The sequence below is a fragment of the Spermophilus citellus genome (genome assembly GCF_964194105.1).
Source record: "Spermophilus citellus genome assembly, chromosome: 3".
Lineage (NCBI taxonomy): Eukaryota > Metazoa > Chordata > Mammalia > Rodentia > Sciuridae > Spermophilus > Spermophilus citellus.
Genome location: NC_138184.1, coordinates 27,711,283 through 27,723,890, shown reverse-complemented (window position 1 = coordinate 27,723,890; position 12,608 = coordinate 27,711,283). Strand labels below are relative to the sequence as shown.

Genomic DNA, 12,608 nt, shown 5'->3' with positions numbered 1-12,608 from the left:
TCTGTCCCCCACTCTATTTGTTCACTTACACTTTGTCCAGTTCTGAACTTTTCAAAGCTATTTCTTCCTTTGGTCACCTTGAACTAGCCATTTCTTCTTCTTCTTTTTTTTTAATTTTAAATAAGCATTTGGACTCCTTCTGAGGAGTCAGATTATCCATGATAGCAAGGGAGACAGAATCCATCCCTGGTGAGCCACTATATACCTGCACTGGCTGAACACCCAAGGTACATTCAGGTGTGTACATTTTAGATGCACCTGTGCTACTTGCATCCAGCAAGGCAGCAACCAGGAGCAGCAGCAAACATTTGTAGTCATTGCATGCCACGCACACACATGATACATGTACCCCAAACAGCCTCTTTAGAGGCCAGAGGGAGTGAGACTTGTCATGCTCCATTTGTTTAAATGAACATTTATTATTCTTAGCTGACAGTTGCTTAACTGCAGATTTCTAACAACTCAACTTGGATAACCGTCCTGATTTCTTTTTTCTGTTCAGCAAAACAGAATGCATCCATTTAGAGATGACAGACGAAGTAAATCAATTGAAGAGAGAGAAGAGGAATATCAGAGAGTGAGGGAGAGAATATTTGCACACGATGTGAGTAGTTGTTTTAATTGCCTCTTTAGTGTGGTCCTTCCATCAGCAGTAAGGCAGCCTCATTCCCCAGACAGTGAGCTGGCAGGAAGTAAGGAGACTGGAGCCAGGGAACAAATCGAATTGCAGCAAACCAGAGGTGTTTCTGGAAGAGGACCTTGGTTCAGGGAAGTGATGGAAAACTAGCCAAGGGTCTGGGCGTATTCCTAGGGTATGACTGATAGGGGAAGAAAGGTTTAACATTAGTCAACAAAACAGACCTTCAGTACCAAGGAAGGATATCTGACTTGCAGCAGTACCTTTACATCCATATCAGGCAGCAGATCACCTGTTAGTGTATATTTTAGTACACCAACATTGTGCAGAGGAAAGAATCACAAAAAGCAGCCCATTGATCATATACACACATAGAACCATATAAATATCCAGAATATTTTCTGAGTCCTTAGAAAATATGGATACTTCATTTTCCTGAAGTTAGATAATTATATTCATCTTTTCTCCTTGATTTCAGATCCATTCAGGTCAGAGAATAGTCTGTCAAGGAAGTAATCATAAAACAATTTCTTTTGTTCCTAACAAAGAAAATGGGACAGGAATATTTTTTAGCCTTCACCCACTATGGCCAAGAGAAAATACAATTAAATGAAATAAAAATAACAAGTAAACAAGAAAATGTTTGGCTTAAATGCAAGGACTTTAAAAGGGCAAGTAGTCATTGTAGCTTTCCATTCCATGAAATCACTTGGGGCCTCCTCATACATTGTGGGTTCTTTCCTTTGCAGAAGGGAAGATGTGAGCTCCTTTATAGTGCTCTCCATGGCCAAGGCTTTCAGCTTTGCCTCAGCAGGGGCAGTGTTTGACTCCTGCGGCAATTTGCTCCTAGAGACCACACAGTCCAGCCTAGAGAGCTTGGCGTCAATGCTCAGCACAGAAGCAGGAGGGCTGTTGTCCTGGGTGGCTTCAGGCCAAGCCAGTGTCTGTGACCTTCTGCAAGTGCTGGTTTCTTCATCTAAGGCTGCAGGAGTGATTCAACCTCTTCCAACCGCACCTCTTTCACATTTGAACCAACCCCAACCTTCTAGAATATACTAAAATAGAATTTTGATGACGGGTGCCCTAGAACTCTGAAATTGGGAGAGTGTGAGAGTGAGATGGAACTCTCCATGGCTGGAGGTCCGGATGCAATTCTGTAAGATTCTGCAGATGTAAGGGCTACTTAGGCTTTTGCTGTAGACATAATTTTGGGTGGCACAAAGCACAGATTGGCACACTGGGGTTTTCATTGCATTTGCTAGATACAAGAATGAAGTGATGAGAGGATCTAATTTTGTCACATTTGGGAAAGAATACCTACAGTAGGCTGGGTAGCAGCATGTTCGTTCCTAAAGCCTTCACAGAGAGAATTTTTTTTTTTTTTTTTGGCAGATAGTTCATTTTTCTTCTTCTGTTCTTACATGCACTATTGCTCTCATGCACACACATACACACTTTTTTTTTTCTCATGTTTTGGTTCTGGAAAGTTAGGTGATTTGTGAACAAGTTGTTATATTGAGAAACAAATACCAACTGCAGACATAATGCATAGCAGTATTACGTTTTTTTTAAAGTTGTATCACAGAGATAGGTGACAGAAAGTACTCTTGCAAATGACTGTCGGGCTGAGGATGATGCCTGTGCTGCCTTTCCTTAGTGATTCTCAGGTCATGGTCATGGTCATCTCAGGGAGCAGGAGTCTGCACAACCCCCTTTATGCTGACTTCCTTACCACCCTGCTAAAGAAATTAGCTGCTAGGGACCTATGATGTAGGTTAAACCATATCAGGCCATTTAAAGACTCCATGGCCACTTGCTCTATTTATTTATTTATATTGACAAGCTGGTGATTGAACCCATGTCTTCTGCATGACAGGCAAGCACTCTACCATTGAGATACACGCCCAGCCCTATTAACATTTTTTAAAAAGTAAAAGAAGACTTAATTGTGAAAAGGCTCAAATTCCAAGCCAGGGCCTTAACCTTTTCATTGCACCACATTCTTTGGCAGCCTTCTTTCAAATGATATGACTTGTTCCCTCTGCAGACACAGAGATGTGAGCTGCTTTCCTAGGCTCTCTGGTGACCATTTCTTGCTTTAATAATTTAAATGGGGCACCGTCCTGTATCTGGCACTATTTTGAACCTGCCATCAAAGGATAGGACTTTAAAATTAGTATCCTATACAGAAAATACACTCACAGAAGGGTTTCCAGAATCAAATGGAAGTTCCAATATCACTTATAAGATGTTATGTTCATGAACATGTGTGCATGTTTCCAAGGAGAAATTCCCTATCATTTATTAGATTCCTACCAGTTTTTATAAGCCTTAAAAGCCTAAAGACAATATGTACATTGTCTTTCTAACTGACCCTATAACTTGCTAGAGATACTTAGGTATACCACTAGGTCCTTAGTTATTTATTGCAGTATGACAAATTATCTGAAAATTTTGAAGTTTCAAACAAACAAAAAATGCTTATTTCCATTTCTATGGGTCAGGAACCTGGGAGTGACTCAGTTGGGTAGTTCTAACTCAAAGTGTCTAGCTGGAGGCTGGGGCTGCTATCATCTTAAGGCTTTACTGAGTAACTGCCTGTGTCCATACTCATATACTCAAATGGTTATTGGCAGGCCTCCATTCTTCCTTGGCAATAGCCTGGAGGTCTCAATTCTTTACTAGGTAGGCTCTTCCACAATCTGCTAGTGTCTTTGTGGATGATAACTAGCTTTCCCTGGAGAAAGTGATTCAAGAGAGAAACAGAGACATCCAAAGATGGAAGCCACAGTCTTATATAACCTAGTCTCGGCAATAATGTATGTTCTTTTTTGCCATAGTCTATTGGACACATATACTAACCTCAGAACAGTGTTGGAGGTCCCACATAATGTCATGAGTATTAAGAGGCAGGGAGTGTTGGGGGTGACTCTACATGAACAGAACAGTACTGTATGCTCTATGACACAAATTTTCAAGGACGTAGCATAGCAACATAAACTTTCTTGAATAACACATGTAATAACAGATCTCCCTCACCACTTATATCATGACAGCACTTATTAGAGGGCTTTCATCTGTACATTTCTAGGTTCCCAAGTGATCACTGATCACGGCCCAAACTGTTGAGGCACAGAATTGTTCTTTCATAAGGTAATAAAGTAAGTTAGGTCAATTATAAAACAAATGCAAAGAATCCAGCATAAGGAAATTATATTATAGAAGCATAATCTTTTTCTTAGATCATCTTTAATTTAGTTTTCTCATAATTTAAAAATTGAGCCAACAAAATCAGCTTTCTTCGGTAATTATAAGTAGCAGAGTTAGTCAAAGCAGTTCAAATATTGAAAAAACATACGTAATTTTTTTTTGCTACTTGAAGCAACAATGAGATGAGAAATACTTTCTAGTATTTACAGTTGAACGAAAATCAAACTTATTTTAAAATTAGAGATGTTTTTGTGTATTTTCCATATGTATCTTGGTGTCTAAGGTGTGTGTGAGTGTGTGAAGAGTGTGAGGGTGTGTATGCACTTTTATATGCAGGCACATAATCAAAATTGCAAGTTGCTTTGGTGATTTTTCTAGAAAAAAATTCAAATACAGGTTGTTAATTTGAGTATCTTGAAATCAGATACATTTATTAATTATTTGAGAGCTAAATAGGTGTTCAGATTGCGGAAGAATTTAGTTCTCAAATAACAAATCAGCATGTTTTTATAGTCAGTAATATTTGGGATCCAACTCTTTTACTTTGGCAAGGATTTCAGCTTCTTTAATAGTTAATTTTGTATGATGTTGCTAAATTGGGGGAAATTTGGTTGAGAAAACAACACAATTGGGAAAGTTATGTTTTGCCTGGATGGTAATTGGCAAAAAGGTATCTGTGTATAAATTGGAAATTAGGGAGGAGCTTGCCCAGGGTCTTCCCAGCACCCACTGAGATCCCTCTTCAGGGAGAAGGATTCAAGGATATGTGATGCCACCAGAGTGGGGGTGGGATGTGGGAGAGAACTCTGTAACCCATTAGGCAAAGTCATTTTTCTCCTTTTTTGAAAAGGGAGCCTTTTATATCTGGGAATGCATGTAAGTGACAGCTTTGAATGTTGCACTTAATTACTGTGACAATTTTATCCTTCTCTGCTATTAAATGTGCAAGTTATTAATATAATTTTTTAAAAAAAGTTTTATTTTCATCAGCTATTGAATCACAGCTAATAACTACCTGTGTCTTATTTATGAAAATGTGGTAAAGAGGTGATGAGATGATTTATTAAGGACCTTTCCACAAAAGTCAGAAAAATACTCTTGAGTTAACTGTTTTTCGGAAAGGTATCCTTGACTTGCTTTTTATCCAAAGAGTTTGAAAATCTTACTTTTTATTCAAAAAGTTTGAGTTGCTTCATTTCCTCCCAAATGCTATTAGATTCACAAATCTAAAGAGGTCGGTATGTTTTTGAAAATCTCCTTCTTCTGAGAAGTGGATTTCCCGATAAGTCCAGTCCCATGCAAAATAGTATAAACTTAGTTGACCCCTTTCCAACTGATGTTGAGCTGAGAAGTAGCAGAGTATCGACCTTATAATGTATACCTTGAAACAACCTCACTTTCTTTTATATACCATGACTTGACTCAAGTTGGTAGGTAGCAAAACCAAACTAACAGAAATAAAGAGGCTAGGGTATTTAATTTACCCTGAAAAGATCTTTATAGGAATAAAGTTGATGGCACATTATTTGTATTTTTCTCACTTTCTACGTATAAATGCCAAATTTCAAAAAGCTATTTTCTGAAAGTGGAGATTTTAATTGGCTATTTTTGCTTTTTAATATGTTAAGGTTTTTGCACACCTGAGATTATGGATACCTTTCCAATACAGAAAGGTTGAAACAAATGATTCTAGAGATGTCTTCACTGAATGCTCAGACCACTGAGCAAAACACCATGTCTGACTCCATCCCCTCTGGCTTAGTGGAAGGAAATGATTTCTCCAGCAAATTGAAAAGAGAAACCAATATCCTGCTTGCCTCTTTGAGCGGCGGTTACATTAGCAACATCTTTTAGTTCAAGGCTCATTGAAAGGTCGTTAGTATTTCTTCAGTTTTATTTTATCTTAAAATAGACCAGCTATGTCTCCATTTATGCCTTTAATGGTCACTTATTCATCATTTAGAAAATATACACATAATATGGTGCTTGTATACTTATATTTAGAAATTTAATACTTTGAAAGTGGTCTTGTGTCCCAGCACCATAATTTTCCTAGACTCCTCTTATTCTGCTTGTTTAAGTTTAATCTGATTCACCATTCCCCAGCATGTAATTCTGACAGAATTCTATCTTCCCCACCTTGTATATTAACCACAAGATAAGAGAGAAATGAATTTTAGGCAAACAGATGCAAAAAAAAAAAGTCATTGGTTTCCTATGTGCAAAACTAAGAAATATCAGATGGAGTTTGATAGGTTTTTTTTTTTACTAATTAGGTTTGATTCATTAAACTTGTGTTTTATCCTCCTTACTTATTATGATCACAGATAGATGGCATTTCTTCAATTTTGAGAGACTAGTGGTTAATCGCTTTTTTTTGTGAGAGTTTATAGTTCCCAGGTATGTTATTGCAGAATTGTGGCTTCACACTTCTCCCATTCTTAGGTGGATTCATCCAACTTTGCATGCTGTGCCTTGATTTGAGCCTGTTCCCCGGCTTCTGTTGGTGACCATACCTCCACAGCTCCAGAAGAAACCACTCGCTGCTCTGACTCTGAAGGTGGTCATGGGTTTCTCCAGCAATTTCATTCACATTTCTCTTCTGACCATGAGGCTGAACGGGGCTCAATCTGTTGAAAACCTGGAGATATCCCCTGTGCTACATGAGAATCGTTGACTCAGTTCTAACACTAACCTAAATTTTTTCCTTTTTTAATTTCTGTCTTTTGTACATATTTTTCTTAATCCTTTTCCCCTAGGAGGGGAAAGGTAATTTTAAAATCAAGAAAGGATTTGGGACCCCCTCAGCATATCCAGAACATCTGATACAATGCTTTTCTTTTATTTTTCAGTCAGTTTGCTCCCAGGAAAGCCTTTATGTGGAAAACAGGTAAAATGAAATTTTATTTTTTGTGTCGTTAGAAGAATAGTTTGTCATGTGTGTCCTGTATATTCCCATATACATATATATCCCATATATAATTGTGCTTGAATATATGTATAAATAAATACATATATCTGTGTGTGCACGCATATATATTCACACTTATGTTATTTAACATGTCTAAACACACACATATATTCACTTATGTTATTTAGCATGTCTAAAGAGTATTTAATTTGGGGAAAAAGTTCTCTCAGTTACTTTCAAACAGAGGCTTAAACAGTTTCCTTATTTAGTCTCAATCCTGTGTCCTTCCCAAGGCGGAATTCCTGTTACCTTCCCCAGGCATTGAAACGAGGAAATATTGAGTCTACACAGGAATTTGCAACTCCATTGGCTTACTGAGCAGGCTGCTTATAGGACTTTATTTGGTATTATTAGTCACTTCTGTCCTATAATTATATAGCTATACAAAAAAATAATTGGAATAATATTACTTTAAGTTTCTCATTCTTAAATATCAGTTCATCTTCTTAAAGAGCTAACATGAAAACCTCATCTAGAGCTGGGTGTGGTGGTGCATACCTATAATTCCAGCAGCTCAGAAGGCTGAGGCAGGAGGATTTGAAGTTCAAAGCCAGCCTCAGTGATTTAGCATGGCCTTAAGTAACTCAGTGAGACTGTGTCTCTATATTAAAAAAATAAATAAATAAATAAAAAGGCCTGTGGATGTGGCTCAGTGGTTAAGCACCCATGGGTTCAAACCCTGGTAGAAAGACAAAGGAAGCAAGCAAGCAAGCAAGCAGAACTGTCTGGATGTAGCAGTTCACCTGTCTTGGAAGTTAGTAGAGGGAGGTAATTGTGAATTTATAGTATATCTTCGGAATAAGACTAGACATTTTTCACACTTAACATATATCTTTCTAAAAGTACCTTTTTAAAATGGACCTAAATCAACATAGATATTAAAGTGTCCCCTTGATTTAATTGCAAATATTCAGGAGAAATTAAGGAATCCATATTAACAAGACTAATCACATTTAAGATGTATTAAAATCTACAACTTGATTTAGAAATATAGTATTCATAAATAAGTTGTTGGTGAATTTTATTTCAGGTATTGGCTTAATGACTGTTCCACTAAAATTGGTTAAAATGAAGACTAATTCAATGCCAGTACCAAGATAAATTAAAACTCGGCATTAGAGATAACTGATTGAAAAAAAAAAAAACCCACTATATGAGCACTTGGAAATCTTCACGTAACTGAAATCTTCACGTAATTTTCTTTTATCTTAAAAAGTATTATAAAATAAGTCTATATGATCTTGTATTTAAAAAAAATTATGATTCATACAGAATTTGGCAAATTTTCCTATTTTTAGGGAAACTGAATCCAGGAGCATTAACATTTTGGTGATTTCTGAAGCATTCCAAATTCTATATCCATACCCAAAAAAATTAAGTATTAAGTAAGCATTTGCAATTTATTTGGGTGGGAAACCTTATTCCTTAGTCTTCTAATCAGTAATTTCCCCTACCTTACAACTTAATTCTATTCACCAATTGGCTTCTATTCAACATTACAAGAATAGCTCACATATACACATTGCATATGTGAAGTCTTGATGGTTCTAGAATTGAGTGGTTTTCCTATAAAAATAAATCTATTTCTAAAATTATTGCCTCTGGAATGTCAATATTTCATCATGCTCCCCAAATAAAAATAACTTAATATTACTTAAGAAAAAAACCACTACTTATATGTTTTGTTAAATCTCTTATCTATTTATAGTGATTTCTTTCATTATCCTCACTCCTTCTGTTTCCTATATTTCCTCTCTCTTTCCCTTCTTTCTTTTCTGGCATCTGTGCCTTCTTCCTAGGGTAGGGGTCTTAATTCTGTCACACTGTCATTAATTTATTATGACCAAACTTAATGTGGCACAAATGAACATAGTGTGTGGGAATTTACCATAAAGGTGTGCTATAGCAGAGTACACATCCATTTAACATAAGGCATTTAGTATCCTTAGGTTTTATATCATAAAAACCATGTTTTTCATTTCCAGTAGGCTCTTGGAAGACAGTAACATATGCAATGAGACCTATAAGAAAAGACAGCTCTTTCGGTTGGTATGGTTTACTTTTTTAAACTGTGTTTTCAGATTATGTGGCAGAATCGATGTTAAATATAAGTGTATTAGTGTGAAATATTTCCGTTCATGAAATAAAACATGTTCCGTGCTCTCACTGCAGAGTTTGTTACCCAGCTAGTGTGGTATCGTATGGATCATGTGAGAGGTGGGACTGGAAAGCTCTCCCTTCCTACCTGGTTCTCCAAGGTTCTTCTGCTGATTTTGTGTGTTTCGGGACTCACTTTGGCAGCACACTTATTTAGCATTCCCAAATTCTTTCAGCAAATTATACCAAGTTAAAATTTCTCTGGCAGTTTGAAATCGAGTACATATTTCCAGTGCTGGAAAATACATCAATGATAACTATTTGGTTAACTAATTTTTAGGTCTCTACTTTCCCTCATAAGATTCAAATGTATTTTTAAGCACAAATTTTATTTCTAAAGGAGGCTATGATGTTCCTTCCAATTATAGTGATCTACTTAAATTGAGATCTGTGTAGGATAATGGGAAAAGATAAAAAAAAATTATTTTAAAGTTCTGTGTTCAGATGAAAGCTCCATAAAAACAGAGGGACCACATCTATTTTTATTTTTAACCAACCTATCAAATATATTAACATATTTGTAAATAGTAGGATACCTCTCTGCTATAGGAAAGGCAAAAACAAAAAAAAGTTTCCAATTAAGAAGAAAGAAAATACTAAGAAATATAGATAAATCGGTGTTCAGAAATTATCTTTATGCCATTAAATCTGAATTTAGTGAAATCAGAACAATTGGTTCCTCTACACTAGGGCAGAAAAAAAAAATCCTGCATCTCTTTCTTGAAAACCCAGAGAAAAAATAAAATTTACCATTACCCTTATAATCACGCTATGATTTAATTTGTATAGGCTAATATAGATAAAAACATGCATTTCACCCCCAAGAAGATGTTAGGTTTACACAGGCCCCAAAGTTCCCACTTTGAGGAGTTGCCCTATATTTAGGTCAGCCATCCTAAACATAGATTCCATCACCTACCAAAATGACCAAGGACAGAAACTCAGAAAGACAACTTAGCACAAAGCCACCTACACAGTTGTGAAGGCTATCCAGAGTGTACATCATCCATAACTTGGGCAAAAAAATTTACAATGTTCAGAAATGTAAGAAAATGGACACATCAGTTGTTAATCGGCACAGAATGATTTTAGAGTATGTGCTTTGTGTCTCTCTTAGGTTTAAATTCTAGTTTCCTATGAAAGGGCCACCTCCAATGACTGGATATTCTATTCCTACTGTTTTCCTGGATTCTAGTTAGAGGGGTCCAGCACTGAATTTAAGAGGGAAAGGGAAACACCTGTCAGACATGTTTTTCTATAAAATCTATGATTTCACACTCTGACAGATATGAAATTCAATTCTGGGCATCACCCTGCCATTGTTGGGCTAAATAATCAATGAATAGAGTAGTACAAAATATGTTTCAGTGTGTGAATACCTACAACCATAAAATAGATTCACATGCTATTTTGAATCTCATTAATGCTAACTCCCGGAAGTAGCAACTTATTTTTAAAATGCACAGATGTTGGCTTGGGATGATGAGTTGAGTCAGTAATCAAAGTAATAAAGCTAAGAAAATCTCAGGTTGTCTTACTGACCAAGTGATGAGGCCAGTCTAGAAGACCTCTCTTCTCTCTAGAAATAGCTCTACCAGGTGGAAGGGTGTAGAGTACACAGGATCAATTTGCATCCAGGGAGAGTGGTGCTTACCTGCTTTGCAAAGAAATTTCAGCTATGCTGACATATAGAAGTCTGGATTCCTCACATGGATGTGCACAGGTCATGGGGAGAGGCATTTTGAAGCAGAAATAGTGATGGGAACAAGGGTTCACTACTCATTTCTTCTGATGTATCCTACATACTGAGGTTAGGGACCATCCCACATGCAAGCCAGTGTTTTTCTATAATAAATATTCCAAATTAACTACAAATGAGATTATTCTCATATACCTGGTGAATTCATAATTGCTAAGTAATTATTTAGCCAGACCTTGTCAAAGAAGGGGCAACATAATCAGAATTACACAGGAGAAGAATGACATTGAATTTGGACATGGAAAGAAAAACTATCAAGAATGGAGCATCAAGTTCTTGAAAGGGCAGTTTTTCTATATCCTATCTCCCATGGTTTTCTTATATTTTGAAGGAATGTAAGAACTAAAATTACCTGGCCATTGCTGAGGGTACTTCCTCCTGCAGCCTGGTCTTTTTCAGATGGTTCTTATTTCTAAACCAAGGACCTGAGGTTCTGAGAACAGAGAATGTAAGGAAACATTGATAGGGAGGGGGGCAGGTGGCAGGGCATGGAGTGTTTTCATCCAGTGTTCTCTTTGAAAATGTTTTTTTGTTTTGTGAGTTTTCTGTTTTACTTTCTCCCCTTGCTTGATGAAATTCCTGTCACAGATTAGCTATTTCATTTTTTTATCTCTTGGATCCATTTGAAGCAAAACCTAAATTTCTGTGCACCTTCTGCAGAGTGTAGTTGGTGAGTGTTTAAATGAGCTATGCATACCTCTAGTATATCTCAATAGCAATAAAATTATTGTCTTTAAAAGAATATTTTTAACAAAGCTCCTGGGTCACAGTTATGAGACTGGATTCAGGACTTGAACATGTCACATTTTATACTGATATAAAATTAAGGGCCATATTTATTGCCCATGATATATGTCCCCTTTCACTTCTTTATAATCTACAAGAATCTTAGGATATTTTATCGATGGCTTATTTCCATCTTCAGAAAAAGTGTCAGAAGTATTAACGAAATTACTTTTCGAGCACATTGGAAACCAATGAAAATGCAATTGTTTTTTTATCAAGTTTCTTAATAGAACACATGCAGCTTTGCATACTCTTTAAATGACTCTGGAGGCTTCAAAATTCACTTCTGGCTATTGGATTACTTCTAGTGCATTCACTGTATTTGAATTTTGAGCAAGTATGATCTTTCACTTCAAGATATTTCTGGTATTTCCGCTGACCCCTCTGGAAAGCTTCTTGTCAGTGTATGGCGTATAGTGTTGACACTGTTGTTTTCACAGGCTTTTCTGTATGAAAAGGATTAAAAGGCTATTTCCTCTACCATGAAGATTAAACTCATCAGGTGTAATTCTTACCAGGGGTTAGCAATTTCTGTGACTTCTGTGCTGTCTGTCATATCCTTTGTGAGTTCAGATACGTATCATAAAGTTGTAAAACAGACTAATAAGTAGCTTTTCTGGACCTGTATGGATTTTCCACGCCAATTATTCGCTGCTGAAGAAACAGGAAAAAAAAAAAAAAAGAATACCCTTCTTTCGTGGGAATTCCTTTTAGAATCATTTAAAATTATAGTTACCTCTGAACACGAATTCATTGTTGGATTGGCTCACGAGAACTTATCCCCCTATCCTCTCTGCAAGAGAAGCTAACAATTATATTCTATGCCATGTTTTTCTAGTTACTACTTCTTCCCTGGCAGAAGGATCATGTGACATTCCTAGGTTTGGTTTTTCTGTTTGTGACATGTGTGTCATATGTGATGTGTTATCTGTCTATACATCATCAAGGTGCTTGTAGCAGTGTTTGGGGGAGCCAGTGGCTTAATTAAAGGGTTAACAAGAAGGGTCTTGCATAGATGACTCTTCCAAGAAAGGCCCCATCTATGCCCACCCACCCCATTCATGCACCGTAACTCTGTTCCTGTGCGT

The 12,608-nt window shown here is 36.7% G+C and overlaps 1 protein-coding gene across 18 annotated transcripts in view; it reads left to right on the top strand.

The window, feature by feature from the left end:
• ARPP21 (cAMP regulated phosphoprotein 21) overlaps nucleotides 1-12,608 on the top strand; it is a 149,978-nt gene that overhangs the window by 72,350 nt on the left and 65,020 nt on the right. For 11 of the 18 annotated variants that reach the window (XM_081284939.1, XM_081284933.1, XM_081284935.1 and 8 more), the window contains 3 exons: nucleotides 503-604; nucleotides 6,700-6,737; nucleotides 8,804-8,863. In XM_081284939.1, coding sequence (XP_081141065.1) covers nucleotides 503-604; nucleotides 6,700-6,737; nucleotides 8,804-8,863 — 200 coding nt within the window. The remainder of the gene's footprint in view (nucleotides 1-502; nucleotides 605-6,699; nucleotides 6,738-8,803; nucleotides 8,864-12,608) is intronic. The other 7 variants (XM_081284936.1, XM_081284930.1, XM_081284931.1 and 4 more) reach the window with 3 other exon arrangements.